Source organism: Acinonyx jubatus, chromosome D3 (assembly GCF_027475565.1).
Source record: "Acinonyx jubatus isolate Ajub_Pintada_27869175 chromosome D3, VMU_Ajub_asm_v1.0, whole genome shotgun sequence".
In the NCBI taxonomy this organism is placed as follows: Eukaryota; Metazoa; Chordata; class Mammalia; order Carnivora; family Felidae; genus Acinonyx; species Acinonyx jubatus.
Window position 1 is genome coordinate 30,164,023 of NC_069392.1, and position 25,632 is coordinate 30,189,654.

At 42.3% G+C, this 25,632-nt stretch overlaps 1 protein-coding gene across 25 annotated transcripts in view; it reads right to left on the bottom strand.

The window, feature by feature from the left end:
• Positions 1–12,725: 12,725 nt before the first annotated feature.
• Positions 12,726–25,632, bottom strand: part of LDLRAD4 (low density lipoprotein receptor class A domain containing 4) — a 442,107-nt gene continuing 429,200 nt past the window's right edge. For 23 of the 25 annotated variants that reach the window (XM_027068403.2, XM_027068400.2, XM_053206368.1 and 20 more), the window contains 2 exons: positions 21,597–21,650; positions 12,726–20,120 (listed from right to left, as the gene is read on the bottom strand). In XM_027068403.2, the coding sequence (XP_026924204.1) occupies positions 19,590–20,120; positions 21,597–21,650 (585 nt within the window). In that variant the 3' untranslated portion in view covers positions 12,726–19,589. The remainder of the gene's footprint in view (positions 20,121–21,596; positions 21,651–25,632) is intronic. The other 2 variants (XM_053206370.1, XM_027068405.2) reach the window with 1 other exon arrangement.

The following is a 25,632-nucleotide window of genomic DNA, read 5'->3' on the forward strand; positions in this document are numbered from 1 at the left end:
CACGTGGCAGGCCTTTGTCTCCACAGGCCAACACTCTCTCCGTGTCTTTGTTTCAGAGTTCATGTTCATTTCATCGTGGAGTAAATTTTTAAATTGTAGCTGCTTTTTCCCTTTTAGTGAAATATCCTTTTTTCCTTATATTGAAATATGCTTGAACATTTTACTTGAAAATTGTTTTAATAGCAAAGCTATCATTAAATTAATCTGTTTGGAATGAAATTCAGCCATTGTCAGGAGAGTTGCCCTGGTTGAGTGCATTTGAGGATGTGTGTGTCTGTTTCCTTTTGCTCTAACTGCTTTTACTTAAACTCTAACCCTTGAGTTGATATTCAGAACCTCTTTCTAGACCATCATTGTTTTGAGTGATACGATAAGGCAAGAGAATGTCAAAGGGATTACAAGAAACAATCCTGTGGGGATCACTGCTATGGGGCAGGATTTATGTATTAAATATTTAGTTTGGCCAAATTTGGAGAATAAGTTAAAGGAAAAAAGGCTTACATATGATACATCTAATCATTGTATTGGAACATTTTGTAAGTTAATATGCTGTGTTTAGAATCTTTCCTTTTTTGTGGGGGAGGCAGGGTGGAGCAGCGAGGGGGCCACTGTTGCTCTACCACACACACTTTTATTTGCAGAACAGTTTGGTCTCCTGATACACAATGGAACCCATGATTTCAGATTGACAGCACATATTCAAATCTAAACACAGTTTACATGTTTTAGCTTGCTAATTATATTTTGAAGATATTAAATGCTATTAACAAATTTCTTATTTTTTTTAACCACTTGAGACTATGCCTGTGTTTTAAAATCTTATATGAACTTTTCTAAAACAAATTACTTTTATTTTTCACATTGCACAGGGCATATTTTCCAATAGGGGTAAATTTGGGGTTCTTAGAAGTCAATAATCCTGAGACTAAGATTTGCTTTTCCTGACTATCCACTTTTTGTTCAATCCATTTGAATTTTGTTGCCCTCCAGTTTCATTATTGTGTTTATCCAATTATAGAAAGTGAGATACTGATGAGTACTTTGAAATTGTTTAGTAAAATATTATATGAAATATGAGTTTTTTTTGTCATTATTTATCATCAGGAATATTTGTATCCTATCAAATGCTGTTGCTACCATATTGCTAACCTAGTCTTTAAGGGAAGCTACAAATAGCTTAAAAGGGGATACTTGTAAATGTTTGGAATATTAATAGCACGGTAACAGAATATAGTAATGTGCATCAAGTTAAATAAATTACTGATATATATATATATACACACGTGTGTGTGTGTGTGTGTGTGTGTGCATACACAGTAAATGTGTACAGTTTGTTATACATAGTAAACTCCATTTCATTTACAGTCAACTTTGTACTTTGGATTAATTTGCCCCTACTTTCTGTGAGCAGTGAGGCAGAGCAGCACCCCAAGTCTGATATGCATATCTGTCTTTAAGATATGTTGACAGGATAAAGAGGGAGCTATGACTGAGATTTAACTTACATACTTTATATATAAAGTGGATGAAAAGGGTTTGCTCAGCAAATTAACAAAGGACATGAAAAATAGGTCAGGCAAGAGACTTAGTTTTTTCAAGAATAATAGCAAAACCAGCCTTTTAAAGTACCAAAAATATCTTTTACTGAAACAACCTTTTGCATACAACAGTGTACTGTTTAGATTTCAATGAAGTAGAGAAAGAATGCATATATTGAGATTACCTTTCTCCCAGTAGTGAACGTAATAAAATTATGCCTTCAAATGTAATCTTTGATTTATTTTTTTGTTACAGAATATACCCCCATTTATTTACAAATAAAAGACCCCACTGTAGTCTTTATGCTCCAGGATGAAATGGAGCTATAGGCTGTCCTACTTCAGTGATCTTAGAAGGTAATTGCAGGAATTTGAAAGATCTTAATAGTTTGGGCTGAAGGTGTCTTGGGAGGAAAGAAGCAAGTATTAGACACATCTAGCTTTATCCTGTCTTCTTTCCACTGGGTTCAGGCCAAGCCTCAGGATTTCTTAATCCATTCAGGCATTATAAACAAGGCCACTGTATGGTAGAATATGGGGATGATGATGAAATGGACAGGAAGTGATTTTAACAAATGAGGCAGAAAAAGCGAGTGCATCTTGCCTGATATTTTTGAAATCTCATTTTTGTAAAATGTATTTGTGAGATACACATTTCTGAAAAATACTTTTTTTCATGGTAATATAGACACATTTCTTCTGTCGGCTACAGTTCATCTTTTGAAATGGGAATCTTCATTTATTTGAGATTTTCAAAATTGGGTCTCTATAGGGCCTAAGGTAAAACATTAAATGTTACCAAAGTTAGTTTGAAATATTTGGCTGTATTAAAAGCTTACTACATTGACTTTATCCATGCCACAGTCAAAATGCATCAAATCATATTGGCCTAGTGCTGAAGTAGCACAGGAGCTTTCAAATAGAGTATGAGCCTCTCTGCTGCCTTGGAATTGAACAACTTGAACCAGAAATCTATAGAACTAGAGGTGGGTACTTTTAATTATTCACTGCAAATATGACCTTTGTCCAGTCTCTATTGTCCATCTGTATGTCATGTAGTATCAAGATAGCATTCAATGAGATTCCACAAGATTCTGCCGCACGTACCTAAAGGTACAGCAGAGTCCAGACTTCATCCTTCTCCCTTAGAGACTTGAATGGCCTAGGGGTCCCACTCCTTTCCAGAACCTATCTTCAGCCATGAGTTTTGGCCTAGCCTTTTGATTCTTGAAAGATCCTCCTACAGTTTGAACTTGTAACTTACATTTGAGAAAAGCTGAGTCAGGCCAATTGGATATATTTTTCCCTCTGTGAGATTTTTCTTTTGTGACTTCTGTGTCACGTTGGTTCATTTTAACTAGTCAAAACAAGTTTTTGATTGTCATGCTTCTTCAGGGTTAGGCTTTGAAAATCAAGCTGTATTCTTCCCTATGCATCATTGACAATCACCAACAATAATAATTACAGATCATAATTATCTTGTGGCAATTATCTGGCTATTTTGATAAGTATGATCTTCTTAGTAGAAAGAATGCATCTTGATTTCAGAAACCTTCAGGGCAGAATATAATGTTGAGCCTGATCTTTATTCTGATGGCTTGATTGGACAGCCATGATGGGGAAGTGCACAGGCAGCCTAAGAGTCATTCTCAGAGCATGTAGTTTCTCTTCACAGATGGGAGTACTCACGGAGAATAAGACAAAAGAGCGCTTTTCACATTGTGTTTTCTCTGGAACAGCATGGTCTATGAGGGCAGAAGTTACAGGACTGTTAAAAGATGTTCCACATGCTGCCAGAATGTGTCTTCATTCTTCCTGAAAGTGCAGATTGCGTAGAGCTTTCTTTCTTCTTTCCTTCCCTCTCCCTCTGTCCAGCTTTTTATGTTTTCAGTTTTGGTCAGTTTAAATGTTAGAAAACTCTCTTTGAAGTGAAAAAGGAAACAGCAAATGTGCACATGATCTTGCCTGATTTTCCATGCGGTGAAGGCCAGTTTTCCCTGTCTGTCTCTAGTGGGCAGGTCCACATGGCCCAGGCTTCAGGAAGAGTGGGACAGTAAACTTCCAGTTCCCTGACTTTTTAATCAAATACATGGTGAAAGCCTTTTACTCTATTTTGATAATTCCTTAAATGTTACTCTAAGCCTGTGACATAGGAAATTATGGCAAATCTCTATATTCCCTTTTGCCAATTAGATGTTTTAGCTCCTTAAATTACATTTTTTAAAGAATCATATAGCATTTTCTCAGTTCACAAATATTTTAGCTATTACTTTTTATGAACCTCTAAGTAGTAGATTTGAAATTCTATAATGATTGAAGCATGTTTTAATTAATTTGCATTTTATTGAATATGAGTCAGTATTTTCTTTGGATGCTTAATGTGGTGACTTAATTGTCATCATTGCTTTTACTTTCCTAAGAATAGTGGCTGCTTTTGTTCTCCCTTATGCAAAGGGTGCTAAAAGCGAGGTCTGTGAAGTCTTCAAATACCCATGGCTCTGACTGCCCTTCAGTTACCTCTGGAGATAGAATTACAGGGCTTGGTTGCCATGGTGTTCCATCAACACGCACTTTTTTATTCAGCCGTTAAAGAGGATGCAGGATATGGTGTGTCATAATTAAAGTTACTTCTTTTGGTTCAGAAATAAGGGACGAGTTTAATAGTGTCCCAAAAAAGTTGAAATATCACCAAACACTTTTGTCCACAAAACCTAATGCAGCTTTCATTGAGAAATCTAGATCATTAAGTAACTCTTTTGGAAGCATTTTAGATTAATAGGAGTTTTTCGAGTCATGTAACCAAGGCTTGCAGCGAAGTTTATTAGAATTTTGCTTTTAGTGGGTCATTTTAGAACTGAAAACAGTATTTTTTTAGTTTTTTAATGTTTATTTTTGAGAGAGAGAGAGAGAGAGAGAGCGCGAGTGGGGGAGGTGCAGAGAGAGATGGAGACACAGGACTCAAAGCAGGCTCCAGGCTCTCAGCTGTCAGCACAGAGCCCAATGCAGGGCTCAAACCCACGGACTCACGGACCGTCAGATCATGACCTGAGCCAAAGTTAGCCGCCCAACGAACTGAGCCACCCAGGCACCCTGAAACCAGTATTTTTTAATTGAAGAAAGGCACAGGAGAGCTGGGTCTGGAATTCAGATCCCAACTTTCAGTTTATTTAGTTTTGTGCCAAGCATGAAAATAAAGCAAGTCCATGCTTTGGGTCTTCTGAAATTTTTTGTATTTTTGAAGCTAAAGCTCATTTATTAACATTCTTTACCCTCTCTTCTGCTGATGCCTTCCATCTTCTTTTGGCTTTTTACTTTATAATTTTTCTTTAATTCTTTCAGTCTACGATTTTCATCCTTCTCTCTTTAAAATGGCAGGAAGGGGAAAGAGTAGCTATTCCATTATTTCATATTTGGTTACAGAAAAGAAACATTGCTTCTTTTCTTGTGCTCCAGCTTCATTTCCCTCAGCATGTGACACAGGAAGATTTGCCCAGGGCCAGGCAATGCTGGCATCTTATTGCTATCCAGGTTGACTTTGGCAAAGCAGTTAGTAGCTAATTTCAAACACCTAAATCCATACTGGAGAGCAAGTAATCAAAACTTCGGTAATTAGATCTAGTCTTTATACATCTGCACATTTAATATTTCATATATCCAAAGAGGATTTGACCTTAGGAAATCCCACATTATCCCCTTGGTAAAAGGGAGTTTGCTTTTTCCTTTTGTTCCTGTGTGGAGGGTTGCGTTAGTGGTCATGATGTCTGAGCCTGTATCTGTTGCATACTTAGAGCCAGCTCAGATTGGAATTTTCCATTTACTTGGGTGCCTATCACTGGAATATCTGAATGAATATCTGAATAAGCTGGCATTTGTGGAAATTTTTAGCACTGATAAGTTCAGTATATCCCTCATTAAGAACAGGTTTCACCAAAGGACAGAGGTTGGCTTTACTGAGTCCCAGGAAAATGACCAAATTTAAACCCTGGCACATCATACACCAGTGAGCGGTTATGCAGTATGGTGTTGCAGAGAAAAGCTGTATTCTTCACAGTGTTGTCTTGTTATATACTTTCTGTGCAGAGAGACGTGTTCAGACATTAGTGGACCTGATAGTCTAAAACTTGCTGTGCTGCATTTGCCTTGTGTCCTTCCATCACTCACATAGCACACATGCATCCTTCACAGCTGAACAGCAAAGGTGTTGAGAACCAGATATGCTCTTGTTCATGGGCAGCAGCCCCTCTGTCAGAATGCAGAGCACTGGGCAGGTTGCCACATCTGGCTTCACTGCCTCTGTTGCTGTGTTTGGCTGAAACAATGGCAGGCAGAGACTAGCCCATGGAGAAAGAAACATCAGAGTGAGAAATGGAGACCACCAAACTATTCTTTCCTGGGGTTTCCACATTTTGTTTCTAGGACTATAAGAGACACACACACCCTGTTCCCTGCCCTGCAATGTGGTTCATTAACCAGAAAATCTGTATATGTCTATAATAACGTAGGGAGAAACATGTGTTTTACATAAAACCTATGGGAAGGAAATTTTAGGGCTGGTGATTTAGTTTTTACCTTGACATTGGATACTTCAAACCTACATTGTACTAGTTGCCAGAGCATTAAAATCAGTGACTATTTTTCTCCAGTTTTATTGAGAAATAATTGATATGCATCACTCTATAAGGTGTACTGCATGATGGTTTGATTTGTATATATTGTGAAATGCTCCCCACAATAGGTTTAGTTAACATTCATCATCTCATATGGACAGAATAAAAAGAAAAAAACAAAGTGATGAGAGACAACACTCTTAAAAACTTATCATAGGGCGGAGTTAGCTGCAGTCATCAGGTTGTGTAGTACATCCTAGTGCCTAATTTATCTAATAACTGTAAGTTTGTACCTTTTGAACGAGCTTCCTCTAATTCCCCTCCCTATACTCTACCTCCCCCCCCCCCCCCCGCCTCCACCAGTAACCTATAAACCTGATCTCTTTTTCTATCACTTTGGTAGGGTTTTGTTGGTTGGTTGCTTTTTAACATTCCACATATAAGTAAGATCATATAGTTTGTTTTTCTATGACCTATTTCAATTAGCAAAATACCTTCAAGATCCATCCATGTTGTTGCATGTGATAGGATTTCCTTTTTTTTTTTTAAATGGCTGAATAATATTCACTGTGTGTGCATGCATACATTAGCACCACCGCCACCCCACCATCTTTATTCATTCATCCATTGATGGACACTTAGGTCGTTTCCATGTCTTGCCTATTGTAAATAATTCTGCTAGGATCATAGGGGTGCATATATCTTTGAGTTAATGTTTTCATATATTCCTTTGGATATATTCCCAGAAGTGGGATTACTAGATCATATGCTAGTTCTATTTTTAATTTTTTGAGGATCCAGGGGCGCCTGGGTGGCTCAGTCGGTTGGGTGTCCGACTTCAGCTCAGGTCATGATCTCACGGTTTGAGTTCGAGCCCCGCATCGGGCTCTGTGCTAATAGCTCGGAGCCTGGAGCCTGGAGCCTGCTTCGGATTCTGTGTCTCCCCCTCTCTGTGCCCCTCCCCTGCTCATGCTCAGTCTCTCTCTATCTCTCAATAATGAATAAATGTTAAAAAAAATTTTTTAAATAAAAATTTTTTGAGGATCCTCCATACAGTTTTCCATAGTGGCTTGCTCCAATTCACAGTTCCACCAGCCGTGCATGAGGGTTCCCTTTTCTCCACATCCTTGCCAGTACTAATTGTCTCTTGTCCTTTTGATGATGGCCATTCTAACAGGTGTGACATGATATCTCATTGTGATTTTAATTTGCATTTCCCTAATGACTAGTGATATTGAGCATTTTTTCATGTACCTGTTGAGCTTTCATATATCTTCTTTGGAGAAATGTTGGAGTTCTTTGCCCATTTTCTAATTGGGTTGTTTTGTTATGGAGTTGTAGGAGTTCTTTATATATTTTGCATATTAACCTCTTACCGGCTATATGGTTTGGAAATATTTTCTCCCATTCAGTAGGTTGGCTTTTCATTTTGTTGATGGTTTTCTTTTGCTGTGCAGAAGCTTTTTAGTTTGATTTAGTTTCACTTGTTTGTATCTTATGTTGTTGCTTACATTTTAGGTGTGACTTCCAAAAAATCATTACAAAGTCCTCTGCCAATGAGCTTTTATCTTGTGTCTTCTAAGAATTTCATGGTTTTAGATTGTAAGCCTTTAATCTATTTAGAATTAATTTTTGTGAGTGGCATAAGATAGAGGTCAAGTTTTATCCTTTCACATGTGAATATCCAGTTTTCCCAGCACCATTTACCATGGTGTCTATCTTTTCTCCATTGTGTGTCTTTGACTCCCTTGTCAAATATTAGTTGACCATATATGCTTGGGTTTATTTCTGGGCTCTTGATTCTGTTCCATTGGTGTATTGGTCTGTTTTTATGTCAGCACCATACTGTTTTAATGGCTATAACTTTATGGTGTGGCTTGAAATCAGGAGATGTGGTGCCTCCTGCTTTGTTCTTTCTTTCCCAGGATTTCTTTTGGGTATTTGGGTTTTTGTTTTTGTTTTTGTTTTTGTTTTGTGGTTCCATCTAGATTTTAGGAGGGTTTTTTTTCTATTTCTATAAAAAATGCCATTGGAAATTTTATAAAGTTTGCATTAAATCTATAGATGGCTTTTGGTAGTATTGACATTTTACTAATAATAATTCTTCCAGTCCGTGAACATGGGATGCTATTCCATTTATTTGTGTCTTCTTAAATTTACCAGTGTCTTGTAGTTTTCAGAGTAGAGATCTTTTACCTACTTGGTTAAATTTATTCCTAAGTATTTTATTGTTTTTGATGCTATTATAAATGGTATCAGTTTCTTCATTGTTTTTTCAGAAAGTTCATTATTGGTAGCAGAAAGTTCATCGTTAGGGGCACCTGGGTGGCTCAGTTGGTTAAGCATCTGACTCTTGGTTTAGCTCAGGTCATGATCTCACAGTTTTTGAGTTCAAGCCCTGCATCCAGCTCTGCACTGACAGCATGGAGCCTACTTGGGATTCTCTTTGTCCCTCAAAGTCTTTCTCTGCCCCTCCCCTGCTCACTCTGTCTCTCTCTCTCAAAATAAATAAACTAAAAGAAAAAAAAAATCATTGTTAGTATATAGAAATGTTACTGATTTTGTGTGTTAATTTTATATCCTGTAACTTTACTGAATTTGTTGATTGCTTCTAACAATTTTTTGGTTGTGACTTTAGGATTTTCTATATATAAAATCAGGGCATCTGCAAATAGAGACAATTTTATTTCTTCCTTTTCAATTCTGATACCTTTTATTTCTTTTTCTTGCCTGACTGCTCTAACTAGGACTTCCCAGTACTGTGTTGAATAGGAGTGGTGAGAGTGGCAACTTTGTCTTATTCCCAATCTTAGACAAAAAGCTTTCAACATTTTACCATTGAGTATGATGTTAGCTGTGTGCTTGTCACATATGCCCTTTATTATAAGGTGTGTTCCTTCTGTGCCTAATTTAAGTGTTTTTATCATGAACAGATTTGTTTTAAATACATGTTTTTGATGTTTATTTTTGAGAGAGGGAGAGACAGAGCGTGAGTGGGGGAGGGGCAGAGAGAGAGGGAGACACAGAATCCGAAGCTGAGCTGTCATCACAGAGCCAGACACAGGGCTGGAACTCACGAACTGCAAGATTATGACCTGATGCTTAACCAACTGAGCCACCCACGCACCCCATGAACAGATTTTGAATTTTGTCAAATCCCTTTTCTGCATCTCCTGAGATGATACGATTTTCTTTCCTATTAATGTGATGTGTCACATTGGTTAATTTCCCTCTGTTGAGTTATCCTTACATCACAGGGATGAATCCCACTTGATTACGGTGAATGATCCTTTTAGTGCTGCTGAATTGATTTGCTAATATCTTGTTGAGCATTTTTGCATCTCTCTTCATCAGGGATATTGGCTTGTAATTTTATTTTCTACTAGTGTCCTTATCTGGCTTTGGTATCAGGGTAATGTTGGCCTTATAAAATGAGTTTGGGAGTATTCTCTCCTCTTCAGTTTTTTTTGGAAGAGTTTGAGAAGAATGGGGTTACTTCTTTCAATGGTAAAATTTACCAGTGAAGCCATCTGGCCCTGGGCTTTTCTTTGTTGGGACATTATTTTATTACTGATTCAATCTCCTTACTAGTAGTCTGTTCAGATTTTCTGTTTCTTCCTGATTCAGTCTTAGTGGGTTGTATGTTTCTAAGAATTTTTCCTTTCTTCTAGGTGGTCTAAGTTGTTGGCGTATGGTTGCTCAGAGTAGCCTCTTATGATTGAATTTCTGTGGTATCAGTTTCCCTTTTCACTTATAATTTTGTAACTTTGTTGATTTGTTCTTTTTTTTCTTGGTTTGTCAATTTTATCTCTTCTAAGAGCCAACTTTTAGTTTGGTTAAGCTTTTCTGTTGTTTTTCTATTCTCTGTTTCACTATTTCTGCTCTGATTTTTATTTCCTTCTTTCAGCTAACTTTGGGCTCACTTTGTTCTTTTTCTAGTTCCTTAAGACTAGAGGTATAGGTTGTTTATTTGGTATCTTTCTTGCTTGTTAATGTAGGTGTTTATTGCTATGAATGTCCTTAGAACTGCTTTTGCAGCATCCTGTAGATTCTGATATTTTTTGTCTCCATTTTTGATTGTCTCAAGAAACTTTTATTTAAAAAAAAGTGTACTTTGAGAGAGAGAATGCGAAAGCAAGAGAAAGGGGAGGGGCAGAGAGAGAGGGAGGAAGAGAATCTCAAGCAGGCCTCACACGGGCAGCATGGAGCCTGACACATGGCTTGAACTCACAAACCATGAGATCATGACCTGAGCTGAAACCAAGAGTTGGATGCTTGACTGAGCCACCCAGGCATCCCTCAAAAAAACTTTAAATTTCTCCTTTAATTTACTCTGGTGCTTGTTTCTTTCACTGGCATTTTAAGCTGCAGTGGTTGGTGTAGACAGCATTCCAAGGCAAAGTGCTGTCTACAGGTCTATAGTAATTGGGCAAAATGTTTTTAAGTTAAATCTAGAATATGGATGTTGTAACAATAGCAGCTCCTTTCATCGAGAGCCCCTCGTGGCAAGCACACTCCATTCTCCCGGCTTCCCATGGGCATTCCTGTTGGACAGGTAACATTTAAAAACAACTGCCCATCAGGTACATTAATTTGAGATAAGGCTAATATTTGAACCTACAGGTCTGTAGGCTCCAAAGCCTGTGCTTCCCTTTAATTGTAAGTAGGAAATCTCAGAGGAGGGACAGATGCCAAATCGTCATAGAGCCCATGCCAAAGATGGGAGTGACAGTGCCCTCAGGGCAGAGAGCAGACGAGGAGGGGTTGGGGTCACCTGGCCCACCACAGTCTAGAGACTGACCTTTGTACTCCAGCTTCAAAGCATGCTTACAGATGCATGGTAACAGTAGCCACAGCACAACTCTAAATGCAAATGGCTTTGTAAACAGGTAAGTTATACAGGAGCTCCTGTATACAATTGTCTATAAATATATATACATGCATCCTGGTAAGGTATTTTGAAAGTCTGCATTTCAGTCACACTGTGCTGTGTTCAAATGACTACAGCTGTAGCATTGACACTTCTGATTTTTTAGAAGAGTATGTGAAATAGGGCGAATGAGGTTTGTAAAAGCTACAGTCTGAACAGAAACATGATGTTAAAACAAAGAACTTCGCAAATGCTAAATTTTTACTTTTTGGCTGCTATTTTAAAATGAACATTTAAATTAGAATCCATTCAAAGCAAAACAGCATAATGAGCAATCTAATTATGATGTTCTAAGTAACAGACTCATTATAGACTGTTATGTGCAAGTATCATCATGGAGAGTCAGAAATGCAGTGTTTTATTCCAGGGCTCACTAGGAGTGGATCTCTGGAAGAGGACACCCTGTGTTTCCAAATGTTCCCTTAAGGGGGCAGGGAGAGGGCAGCCTGAGGAGTGTGATTATCCAGTGCTCTGCTTAGCAGCCAGCAGCTCTACTGTTTCACAAACAAGCTAATGTACAGAATTAAGTTGGTCAAAGGAAGCGGGAGATTGGAAAGGTTTGGGGTCCAAGGCAGGCACGTGCTGGCAGCACTGAAGAACAGCAGATAACTCCCCAGGTCCCCAGGGTGGGACACAAGGAAGTTGAGGCAGAAGGAGAGATCATCACGGAGAGGAGGTGTTAGGTTCTGTTCATGTCCTGTGCTAAGTATAGGCCTAGCTGGGAAAACTGTGGGTCCAGAACTGGGTGTTTCTCTCCCCAGCCAGCAGTGCCTGGCTCTTCCAAGGACCCACTTGAATGTGGTGTGACTGTGGCAGAGGCATGAGAACTCCACTCCAGTGCTCTGTGGCCATTGTCATTTCAGCGCCAGCCAGGAGGGACAGCTTCTGGGCTTGCTGGCAGCTTCCAGACCACAGGTGTCTGGATTTTTCTGCCTTAGGGCTTCTTCAGAAGTCTTCAGTTCTCACCCAGGGCGACTGGCTGGGAAGATAACCCCAAAGGGCAATAGTGGAGAATGGTCCGTCTCCCTACCTCCCCTGCTTCTTGGCACCATCCTGAGCCCCAATTGCCTACAGTGGAAATGAGCGTGAACACTTTGTCTCCCTTGTCTCTCATTACCTGCTTCATCCTCTGGGAGCAGCTCCCAGACAAGGGTACCCTTCAAGTTACCCTCATGGAGATCCTCAGCTCAGCTTTTGCTTTCAGGGAACTTGACTCTTGGTATAGACTCCTTGTGGCAGAGGGAGAGTTGGAGGGAGCTGTTTCTCTGCTGTGACAGGCACACTCCAGGGTTTAGTGAACAGGATCAAGTAGGCATCTCAAGCTCCCAACCCCCTCCTTCCTGTGCAGAACTTTGTCCATGAGGAAAGTTTATAATCTCTCAGTGAAGGAAATTTTAGAGTCCTTTTGCTACATGATCACAGACTGAAAACTTCCAATGCCAAGAAACTAAACCTCTGAGGCATCTGTCCCCTCCTCAGGCACCTGGGCTCCAGCGAAGCAGTTCTCAATGGCTTCTCCCATGATGAGACTTGAGGAAAATCCCTGAATGTTTCTCTGAGACCGGGTTTTAAAACACGTGTGGTTTTCTCCCCCCACATAATGTGCTTTGTTTTTGAAAGATTACAAGAAAGAAAAATAGGAGACACATGTATATCACTGATTATTTTTAATGATTTTATGCTATGGTTTGACCACAGCACTAAGAACAAGCAGAAAAAGCTGATTTCATAACTAACAGCACTTAGAGCAACATCTTTAAAAGTATTGCAATTACAGACCTTAGGTCTAAGAACTACATCACCATTGCTCAGTTAAAAGAGGCAGATACACAACAGTTGGAAATATTTCTCTGTGTATAACTGGAAATCATTCTGAAAAGTAAGCACAAATAGCTGTTAAACACTTTAATGACTTCTGATTATCAGAGCTCACATGAACTACTGAAAAGTTCATATACAGTTTGTACTTTTTTAGTAGGCTGCTTTATAATAAAAATTAAATGAACTAAATGCTGTGAATAGTGTTTTACACGTTTTAAAATAGCTTTAAACTAGACAAATACAATTAGAAAATGTGATTTTTGAAAGCCATGAAATGAAAAATAGCAATATACTGACAAGCACATTAAAATAAACCAGTATCATTAACAGTAAAGTTTAAGCCTCAGTTCTGTAGAAAGGAAGCAATGGTGCGGTAACACACTTTAGTACCTCTGAGTCTAGAACATTCTCTGATGACACTCATGCTCAACAGTTCTCCCAAGAGATGGAACCTGGAAGGGTGGAAGTGTTGCTCCTGACAGCAGTGAGCCTTGTCTCCTGATGCTGAACCAGAAGCACGAGGGGCCCCTGCAGGACACACAAGGGGCGCAGAAGGTGGGGGCTGGACAGGACAGAGCACCCACGAGGTTAACTATCTTGTCATGCCCTTTCAGAACAGTGAGAGAAGGGCTGGTCTTTAGTCCTTCAGCATCAAGAGTTGCATTGTAGAGGTGTTTTCAGTTTAAGGATAATCGGTAATAATTTGCTTTCTGGAGGATAAGGGCATGATTCTCTTGTGTTTTCAAAATCAGAACATACACCACAGAGCAAATAAAAAACATGAAATGTATTATTCTGATGACAGAATAGAGTGGAACTGTGGATCAGACGGGCAAAACTTCACTGACTGCCTTTACGGACAACACCAGAAAGGATGTGCACACCCATGGTTCAGTGGTTTTAGCAAAAATGTGCTAGGTTTTTCTTTTTCTTTCTTTAGTATCAGGATATTTGAAAATAAATGCAGAGGTCCTAACAGAGGCTAACACTGAGCTGGAAGGATAGATGCTGCGTAAGAGGTGTGACAGAACATGCAACTGAAAACATAATCCCTAACCGCTGGCAAAACCTAGTTTGTCAAGATCACCACAAGACGCCAACAGGAATGGATAGAAGATTCTTCACTTGGCTGGCTGATAGCTAATTCTCTGCTAATGATAACCCAAAAGAAAACAAGTTTTTCTAAGAGTGGGGTCTTCTCCTAAGTGTTTTTGTTTTTCCTGAGATACTTTTTCCCTACAAACCCATTGGTTCATTGGCTCCATAGCTTCGGTTTGTCAAAGAAAAAGGCACAGAGAGACTAGGGACACAGATGGCCAACAAGGCCTCTGTACTGAACAAAGTCCTCTTCTGCAGCCTGATTTACTTAACCGGGACATTAGTTTTGCAATTTTAACAACATGTGCACTTTTCTCTGGGGTTTGACATCTTCCTTATTCTACAACATAGTATCTTTTCATAAAACAAGTTGCAAAAATTTTTCTGTTACACTGGTCCAACTGAGCATCACTGAAGAGATTAAAATGAGAAGCATCTAATGGCAACCAAAAAGCTGTAGGATTTTTTTTTTAAGGGTTTTCACAGCAAAGGTGCAACTCTCAATTGCTATACATATGCTGGTCATAAACAGTGGCTTGCTTGTTCAGACTTCTTTCCCTTGTGTTATAATATTGATATTTAATAGGAAAATAAACTACATAGACTTTTATCTGTATGCATCCATTTGCAAATTTCCTTACAAAAGAGGACAAAGCACATAGGCATTCACAAATTCTATGCCATTTCTGTTAAAATCGGTATCTATACATTATATTACAGTATTAACAATTTTTTTGTTCTACCCATTGGGTAGGATATGTGCATAATATATTCAAGTTATATACAGCACCTTACAAATAAAAACAGAAGACAGACAACTGAAAAAGCACCATTGTAAGTGAGGCACAACAAAGGTGGGAGCAGAGTGCGGCAGTGGGGGCTCAGTTCCTGGGTCTGCTGATGTCAGCACAAGACCCCGTGGGGGCTTCAAAGCGACTGGCATGCAGAGCTCTTTGGAACACCATGGGCGACATGACATGCGAGTAGTGCGTCGGGACCCCCACCACACTGCACACAGACAAGCACACGCAGAGGAAGGAAAGAGGATGAAAGAAAGGCAGCGCTTTCTTGGCAAGGCATTCGGCTCACACACACCAGCTTCCTGACACAGCCGGCCTGGGAAGCAGCAGCAGCAACAGCAGCAAACAACTGTCTAACCCTGGCAGTAAATTCAGTAAATTACAAACTTAAACTATGCAAAAGATGCAGTACTTTGGGTAGTAAACTAACCTCAGCTGAAATCTTGGTTCCTGAAAACTGTAGGCTATGGTGAGGCAGGTATTTCGCACAGTCCGTCACTGACCTCTGGCCAGGCTCTGGCAGCTGGCATCAGGGGAGCAGCAAAGCTGCTGAGACTAACTTTTGTGATCTGGGGTGAAAGCACTTTCTTCATCTGTGACTTGGATGGGCAACTGGTACCTACAGTGTTGCTCACACTAAGGAGGGGACACCCACCAGCCCGTCCCCCAGTCGTGTCATTTTATTTAGGTTCACCAAGGCCAAGGTGATCTGGGTGAACGTCAGCAGAACGAAGCCTGTATCACGGCCATTCAGCGATGACTGGGGACGCTGGCAGAGCGAGGAGGCGGGCTTGGGGGGGGGGGGGTTGCCTGGTGCCAAGCATGGGCATATGTCTTGCTTTAGTCACACAGACAAAATCAAAAAGTTAACAAAAACCAAGTGTCCTTCCCAGTTTTTTTTTTTTTCCTTTGCACACTGCTGAGCTTTGGGAATCTGAAGAAAAATGAAAGGGATACCAAACGACATGCAGTTAATGTTGCCACTCTAAGCGGCAAGCCTCAAGCAGGGGCCCCAGCCCAGCAAACACAGCTGGAGCGTGCTGAGGAACAGCCCCCGGCCCTGCCTCCAAGGCCCTGACCCCAGGAACCTCCTACAGGCAATCCTTAGGCAGAAAAGCAACTGGATGGAAGGTGACTGAGCCTTGTCCAGGGACAACTCTGCTTCCAAGGGGAAGGCTGCCATTTGACCGGATTCTAGGTCAGAACAGCTCTCTAGCAGCGCATGCATGTGAGCCTGTCCCATTCTTACAAAGTACAGGCAAAGAAGATCAATGAAGATATTCAGAAGCCCAAGACGGACACCGTCATTTGTGTGCCACATTCCTATGTGGGTGCTTCTGAAGGCCTGCCATCTGCCCCTGTGCTCTCCCAAGAGTTTGAGCTACAATCAGTGGATACAAATGTAGTCCTCATGACAAGTCTTCGTAAAGTTTCATTAGCTATGCTCTTTGGCTATCTTGAAATTTCTTGTGGGCTGGGTGTCCATATGCATATATGGTGGTGAAGATCAGAGGGCATGCTTGCCAAGCTCCTTTAACACTAAATTTTCGTCAGGTACACAAAGAATGGAGCAACTTTTACTTAAGTACATAATTTGTTTAGCAAAATCTCTTGTACTAAGGACTGCTTTGGTGACTCAAGAACAGTAGACTTTCTGCAAAAGCAAATATACTCCTGAAAACTGTGTTCCTAGAAATGGGATTCAACATGGCTTGGGTTTCATGCTCCTGGAAGTCCCAAGACAATGGATGGGAACGTCACAGCAGGATGCCCGGGAGGACCCCTTCCCACCCACTGCTCCTTTGAACGATACAATTCTTTATTTTTAACACCCTACTGAAATAATAAACCTACCACAGATTGCCTAAATCTGGTTCCCAAGCCAGACCCTTGTGTCCCCCAAGCATGTGATCTTCTTGAACATTCACCCCCGTACAAGCTGCCTCCGCACGGCACCCCTTGACCTGCACAGAGCCAGTGAGTGGCAATGCTGTGTAAACAGGGCGGTCACTTTCCAAGAAGTTATGGATCACCTTCTCCCCGTGGCAAAGGAAATTGACTATTAATTCAATTCACGACCTTGGCTTTTAAATTAATTCATTACAGAGGTCCAGCCTCAAGGACCATTAAGTCATGGTTTGATAGGGCTGTGTCTTTAAATAACTATTTAACTCAAAGGGCAATTCTCCAGGGTGGAAGAATGGGAAGAACCTCTTCTGAAAGATGATTAAAGTTATTTGAATTAAATAATTGCTTCGCCAATACTGTGGACATCTGCAAAACATTCATATACTTGCAAAGTGACTAAGGAATTTACCGGTTTCTGACCATAGCTCATTTCTTGTAGCAGGTAGAACAATAAGGATTGTGAAACCATTTTGAGCTAGAGCTATAGGGGTGGGGGGTTCACCCTTTATCAAAATTGCAGGTGAGGCTTAGAATGGTAACCAACCTCCTCTTGCATCTGACAGGACACCTGATCCATAATTTACCCTGAGCCCCCATAGGTGCTGCCATCCCTCTACAGGGTGAGTCAAGGCTTCATGCCAAGGGGATGCCCAGCTGCCTTAAGTGCAGGCCTGTGACCCAGGCAGTGAGCTGAACTGCGGGAGCACCTACAGCATGGGAGAGGCAGCCTCCACGTCCAAGTCCAGGCTCCCAGCGATCTGCCCGATCTCAGAATCCCTGCAGCAACGCCTGGCACACACACTTTCAAATAAGGTCTGATGCCTGAGTTGCAACTGCTGCTCACATTTTCTCTCACTCTTCTTTTAAGAGTTTGACTAGTTCTGTGGATCTTAACTGTGGGAAATGGAGGAATCTAATAGAGATTCCAATCCTGAAAACAAAACAAAAACCAGCCACTTACTGACCAAGAGAAGCAACAGAAAGAAGCAGCCGACAGGACTTTTAGTTCAGAACATTCTCCAGCCCCCAGCCCACAGCACAAAGTCACCTCCCTGAGAAACCACCTTGGAGACCCACAAACAGACACGAACACACGTGTGCCGACGCAGCATTAAAACTGCGGAGATCAGAGTCACCAAGCCATCATTCCAGTCCATTCATTGTTTTACATGCATAGGCCAAAGGGGCCTGGCCAGCCCAGGGTTGGCAGCGGTGGACAAGCCCTCCTGGGGCGTGGCGCGGCCTAACCCTCAGGCTATGGCTGACAGACAGGCCAGATGGCAGCTTCCACAGAAGGAAGTTATCCATTCCACATGAGAGCGAATGTTTGTAAATATCAAGGATTTTAAAGCTAAGACTAACAATATTTAAAATTAGCTTTCTAGTTGCATTTTAACTGCATGTTGTGCTTTTTATCCTGTGCTCTTATGGTCATGCCTCCCCCCGACCCCGCCCTGTACTATCTGGTAACTGTCCAGTTCTGGCCACCACCGCCCAGGGAAAGGAAACTCCCCTGGGAGCTGCGGTGGGTCCTGAACACCGCACTCCTTCGAGAGTGACATGCAACGGCTTGTTATTGTGCTCTGCACCATGGTGTTCTCTCATTCACTCTCCAGGGGCTTCTTGCACACGGAGAAGCCACTGGTGGCATCCCTGGCACACCGAGGCCGGGCAGGCCACGTGGGGACCACTGCCTCTCGAGCACTGACCAGCTGTCTGGGCTTGAACTGAACTATCTGCTATCTAGAAAAGGAGAGAGACAACGGGAATACACTGAGAAGTCACGTATTTCAACAGTATTAAGAATAACCACCTTGCACTTTAAACAATTTATTGCATAAAATAATGTATGTGTCTGAGTATATTTCATGCTACAGTGAAAAAAACCCTCTAAATTACTGAAGAAACTGCACTGCTGGAGGACAGGGGCAGCACTGCATGATACTGGGTACATAAATGCAAGTGTCAGGTTCAAATGTAATAAAATATGCAGCCTAAGACTAGCAGAGTAACACAACACATCAGAAATGCTGGGATTTAGTATTTCCTCTCTTCCATCCAAAAGTCTCCAAACACTTCGGTGACGCACTGCTACATGATGCAGACTCTTGTCACACTGCCTTGGTTTCTGTAAGCTGGCATGTGTTAGGCTACAACCCCAAACATCTTTTCTCACGTGAGTATGGGGAACACTCCAGGTGCTCCTTGGGCCTAATAAGAATCCACAGGCGAGAAGACAACATACAGAACTCCACACAGAACAGTTCCCTCGTATATAAACATTTAGATAGTGCAACTTTCAAAAACACATCATCACAACACAAATTAGCTCCTTGCGCTCATCTAACTTCTTCATGTTATACCTTGGCACACAAAACGGGAATTCTGAATCATATTTTTAAAACAAAATAAAAGTTCCACACCTTGGGAGAAAAAGCAAACTGGCCAATACTTCCCCGTGATAATATATAATAATGCATCCTTCTTTATCAATTGATTATAAACCAGGCCATTCTGGCCTCTTTCTCTGCAAAGTCTCCTTTCATAATTAAATAAATCAAATACCTCTGTGGGTTTTATTTCATGATATCTTCAAAGCATCCCTTTCTCTGTGTTCCCATGCCCGCCCTTTGCCAAAACCAGCCCCCGTCCTGATGCCTGTCCCCAAATAAACACTGTTTGCGGTCAGACCGGATGGAAGTTTGTATTATTTCAGTCTAGTCTGCATGCAATTCCCCTGAAAGGAATCAGAAACAAAGACCATGTTTGCACATTTGGTTTTACTTCGTTGTAGCACGTGAAACGGAACAACACTGTGCCTGGGAGCGGAGGCAATGAGGCCCTCATCCCTCCTTGGCTTCTGCCTCCTCCAGTGCACGTCAGAGGGTCAGACGAGGTTCCCAGGCTTCCTGTCCTTGCCCTGGATGGGCAGCACCGTGCCCCCTGAGCTGTCCTGCTGAAACGGCAGTCTGCTCCCCCTGTGTGCGCTGCTGTGCTGGTGATGGAAGAAAGAGGCGCCAGGGTAGTGGCCCATCACCTCACTGTAGGTCGGGGGCGGCCCCTCCATCCTCCCGTTACTGCTGCAGGTGCTGGCACTTATGCCCGAGTTGCTACTCGGCGGACACGGGCCCCCACTGTACACAGAAATGTCTATCAAATCGCTGTCGAATATGGTTCGGTTGGGTGGGGCCCTCACAGATTCTCGGTTGAGTTCCCTCTGCTGTTCAGGGTCCCTGAGCTGCAGGGCGCAGGGCCCCTGGTAAGGAGGCGGCTCCTCCCCATCGGATAGGGAGATGGTGGGAGGAAGGTCGATCTCATGCTGCACGTAGGGGTAGGTGGGCTGGAAGCGGCTGAACCGGTCCCTCTGGATGAAGGATGGGGCAGTAAACCTGTCCCTGGACCGCGGGGCATACATGATCTGCAAGGGAAGAGGAAAGGGTTGAAGACATTCGTGACACAATAGTGATCACGAATGGGATGGTATCAAGGAAAGTCATGCTTGATCTTGATCTATGTTCTCAGCAGTTTGAAGACTTTCCAAACAGTCCTCAAAACAGAAAACAACAGGAAAAGACTATTTCAGGAAAAAAAAAAAGTAGTTTTCTTATTCCTCATGACCTACAACATCACCTGGGCAAACTATGGTTTATCTAGCATGGTTTCACTGTGGAGAACTGTGGTTAACTGAAAATTTGGGTTTAATGGGAGTTGCTGTGTATGCTGTGTATACATTTTCTGATGGTTCCTTTAGAATATGACAGCAATTTCCAGAGTGCAGTAAACAGTAACAGAGTGGAAAGCGCTGTTGGGGGCGGGAGCGGGGGGAGGCGCTCCAGGACTGCCCACCAGGTGACTGGGTCTGGGCCCTACCCCTTCACCTGGAGTGGGGGACTGGGCCGCCCGTGCTCTCACCTGTGGCTCAGAAGAGTGGGGCATAAGTTCAATTGCACACAATGGTACTTGCAGCAGGTATAAGGCATTGGGTCTATCAATTACTTAAGAAAATACAGAACACATGACTTCTTTTTCTTTCTGATTTCTAGGCTTTTCTAGTTGTTTCATTCTGAATAAAAGTTTCCTGATATTTTTAGTAATTGACATGAAAAATATTCTGTACTCCAAAGTAAATATGATTACAGATTTGTTTTCCCAAAATGAAGCCAGGTACTGGACTTCTTACATAATCTTCGTGCTTCTTCCACCATCCAAATTTCTTCTAGAGGAAAGACACAGATATATGTCTCCACTGATTTCTCTCACACCATATTTTTAACTTATAGGCAAAAAAATATGTTATTTTAAAAATCATATTCATTTTTCTAATGTGTATTTATTTATTTATTTTTTTTTTGAGAGAGAGAGAGAGAGAGAGCGCAAGCAGCAGAAGGGCAGAGACGGGGAGGACAGAGGATCCAAAGCAGGCTCTGTGCTGACAGTAGCAAGCCCGACCCGGAGCTCAAACTCACAAACCGCGAGATCATGACCTGGGACGGAGTCGGACGCTTAACTGACTGAGCCAGCCAGGTACCTCTAAAAGTCATATTATTAAATTGGGAGATGTATTTATAAACTATACCCACATCTGCCAAGCCTCATTATTAGCAGCTTATGGGATCATGTAAAGATCAGTGATTCTCAACTTGGTTTCTATAAGGAGCAAAGATAATCCCTAGGACATTCTAGGGAAAAACTCCTCCCCACCTTTTTAACCAAGGTTCCAGCATATGCCTTCAGTGAAATGTGTTCTTTCTTAATCTGTGCTGTAATACACTTAGCCCTTCCACCAATTTTGTTGCAATGGTTTATTCCTGTCCTCCCCTCCCCTCCCCTCTGCACACACGGGTGCAGCAGCCACCTCCTGTTGCCTGCCCCCAACCCTTCCCCAAATCCTTACCTCTGAGGCCCCTGGCCGAGGCCCGGAGCTGTCTGAAGGCCACAGGCGCCCTTCCTGGCAGGGGTGGAGGGGGGGGGGGTGGGCAAGAAACATCACAAGAAAATCATTAGTTTCATACAACAGCACTCAAAATCAAGGGATCACATTCCTCTTTTGATAGCAGCACACCTGTTTAGAACATGGAATGACCCTTAAAGAACTGGTCCTTTTCACACCTAACATCTAAAACAGAGAATTGTGACCACAAGGAAAAGTTAGGAGGTTTGGTCTTAGCCACAATACATTTTAAAATAGATCTGAAGTCAGGGTGCCTGGGTGGCTCAGTTGGTTAAGTGTCCAACTTCGGCCCAAGTCATGATGCCCACAGTTTGTGGGTCTGTGCTGACAGCTCAGAGCCTGGAATCTGCTTGGATTCTGTGTCTCCCTCTCCCTCTGCCACTCCCCTGCTCATGCTCGGTGTTTCTCTCTCAAAAATAAATAAACACTAACAAAAAATTCAAATAATAATAATAAAATAGTTCTGAAGTCAAATATGTGCCAAACTATACAGCTGTATTTTTGCAATACATTCAAAATGTCCTCACGGTCACATTCAATCACCACTTGGATCTGCGTAGGGTCTGGGTGAATCTAAGCTCTTATTTGGAGGCCAACCCCCCATGCAGATGTGCACTAACTGCCTTGGTCCAAGCACCAGACCATGCCCTTGTGAACTGCAACCAGCTTTGACCTAAGCAGCAGCAGGAGTAGAAGAAAAGCACTACCCAGCCACACAGTGGGTTGGCTTTCACACTGAAAACTGAGTTTCCAAAGCCCAAATGCCCTTCAAGTGTCTTCTGGTGAATTTATTCTGTAGCCCATATGTTCACACAGGCAGATTTAACTTGACATCTAGTTGTTTAGTATCTTTTTCAAAAATGTTTGATCAGACTGACAAGGTGACAAGCAAACAGATATTATTAAGGGTTATTTCTAACACCACAGACTTGTTTAGAAGGCATTTTGATATATTATCCCTTTTGAACCCAAATTATTGGCTATTAGCAAGTGTCTCCTGGGCTATTTATTACCTTAAGGCCTATTACTGTAATAAAGAGAATGAGAACACTTGGCTTGGCAGTGAGGGTAGAGGAGGGAGATGCCTATACTTCTGGATTCCTAGGAATATGCATTTAAGACCCTGTGCCATCACTGAGCCTCCTGAAGTCTTAAAAATGCCCACATGTAGACCTGTGAGGTAAAACATCTCTAAGTCTTCAGATGCAAAGGCCAACCCTCTCTAACTCCCTTTTGTAGGCCTGAATTCTAATTCAAACACTCCCTTTGCAGCTAAACGTGTGTTTGTCCAGTACATACAACCTGTTCCTAAGATACCCGCAGGACATCATGGAATCAGTGGCAAAAATATGATCAGGCCCAGCTGTGTTTAGAGGAAGTTGGGGCTTAGGGTCTGATGATAAAATTATGTAATGGACCATTATGGCTCTGGCATGACGACAGGTGACAACCCCAAGTCGAATCTAATAACGTAGCTGAGCCACACCCAGAGGCGGCCCTGCACCAGGCACAGGCAGCTTGCACTGCACTTCAGAGCACAGGTTCCTCTGGATCAAAGCAAAACAATCAGTATGGCTTTGGGTGGTTGTGGTCACTCTCATATTGAAACCAGCGTAAAAAGTAATCCTCGGAGATAATTTCTACAACTCGTAATTCTGCCCTAGCTCCTTTTCCTGTCCTTTAGATGAGCTCAGTGCCAGTCCTGCTCCTGTGCACTGGTCCCCGCCCCGATCCTGAGAACTGGCGACAGCGAAAGCAGCAGATTAGAGCACAGTGCGCAGCATAAGGGCCAGAACCACGGCACCATGTGAAACGGGAGGCACATAATCCAAAAGTAGGGGCTTGCACATTTTCTGAAAATGGAAATAACCATCCTCAATGGCTTCATTTGCCTAAAAATGAGCAAAACTGGGAAACTGCCCAGAAGAGACCAAACCTTGCGCACACTCAAACTTCTGTTCACCGAATTCACACCTGCCTCCTTGTCACCAATTTGACTTGGCGCTTTGTGGTTTCCTGTGCCCGGGCCTCCTAGCAGCACTGGGGCCTCTCTTGCTAACTTCAGGGACATCCTCCCTTCCTGCGGCACCTGACCTCTATGGCCACACTGCTTGATCCCTGGGGGTGCCTCCAGCTCTGCATTTGGTAAAATGTTGGGAGTTCCTCAGAGCCCCGTCTGGGGCCGCTCTCCTCTAACAGTCTCTCTGGGCCACTCCCTCCCTCCCCAGCCCCACCGTGGGCGTCTCCTGGATACCCACAGAATGCCAGCACTGATCTGTCTGAAGTGGAGCTCATAAGCTCCTCCCCAAACCTCACATTCCTCTGCTGAGGAGGTTATCAGCACTTACCGTGCCCCTGGCCCCCAGTCCACCCCCCTCGTTGCCATCATTAATATTTTAATAATGACACGACTTATTTAACTATTCACTAACAACTCCCTGCCCCCACAATTATTCACTTTTACGGGACACGTATTTTTCAGGCCTTTGACTCACATGGTATACAGGAGATCACTAAAACTATGAGATCTACAAGATGCTATTATGGTAGAAATGGTTAGGATCAACAGCCCAGAAAGCTGTCATTCCAGTTCTGTGCTGGTACCTGGAGAATCCAGACCCAGAAGATGGCCAGGATTCTAGAAAGACTGGATCCCACTGGATCTCAGCCGACCTGATGGTTAGCAACTTGCCTCACTCGGGCCTCATGCCATAAGTTGCTCTGGCCACTCCCCTCCGGGCTGTCTCATGCTGGCCATCGCCAGACTGTCCTCAGTAGCACTAACTCTCACACTGTTGGCCTTGCTGATTCTTGCCCCAAGGGTGAGGTGAAGTTCTTGGACTATGATCTGACTCCAGACCAGTGTCTTCCAAGGGCCCTGTACTATCTTTTCAGATAGCTATGGCCAATTGAACTCAAAGATGTGGGCCCTCTTGTCTAGACTGCTCTGTTTCTTCATCTCCAAAACACTAGTGGTGACATTTTCAGGGAGAAGGAGCTCATCATACAGTTGGCATCTGCTCAAATGGCAGTATTTCTGGATCTTCATTATGGAACCAATGTTTATCTCAACAATGAAGGCTCTAATGTTCTTGGCCAATGCTTGTATCTTTACATGGTGTTATACTTGGAATAAGCTGTCAAATAAGATAATTCTTAAAATAGTTCATAGAAATTTGAGCAATAGGAATAAAATTTTGCTAATATTTTTATACAGGCTTAAACACATTCCTTCCATTACAGCTGTTTCCTTGTTAGAATACCCACCAAAAGGAAGGGAAGTATTTATTCATTACTTCATCATACATCTACCAAATACTTCCTGACAAGGGGTCTTGTTCCCAACACACGAGATGATGTGCATAACTCAACAGGCACTATGCCACACTTCCCCATGGTATGGAGGTTGGGATTGTTTCCCCAACCTGTTTTGTCTGTACAATCCCCGAGGTTAAGCTGTCACTCTCACCCCTTTGTTCCACTCAAGAAAGCATTCTGGAATGTGACCTAATGTGATATTCAAGGATCACTTTGAATCAATTCTAGTTAATTTTTTTAAGGTATATTACCCTCAAATCACTCATGTTGCATCTATTATCAGTACCAGTTGTAACACACATTAAAACTGAGCAGGACAACACATGGGAGACTGTCACACTTGCTCCAGGAAGCTTACAAGAAGGGCATCCAGTCTTGGGGGTGAAGGAAGTGAGCCTTGGGTCTCTGTGTGTGTGTGTGTGTGTGTGTGTGGTGTCTTGCATGTATGTTACATCTAGTTATCTTCCTAGAACAAAGGCACTGTAACAAGAAAGGTAATGACCGATTATCTGATGACAACTTAATATTACCCAGATGGATAACATAGCTATCAACAGAGATGTGGACCTGTAAGGGCAAGTGAACTCTGAGCTGGGAAAGCCCTAGGCCAGAATCCTGGCCCTGCCCCTCTTCAATATGTGACTTCAGGTAAGCTTATTTA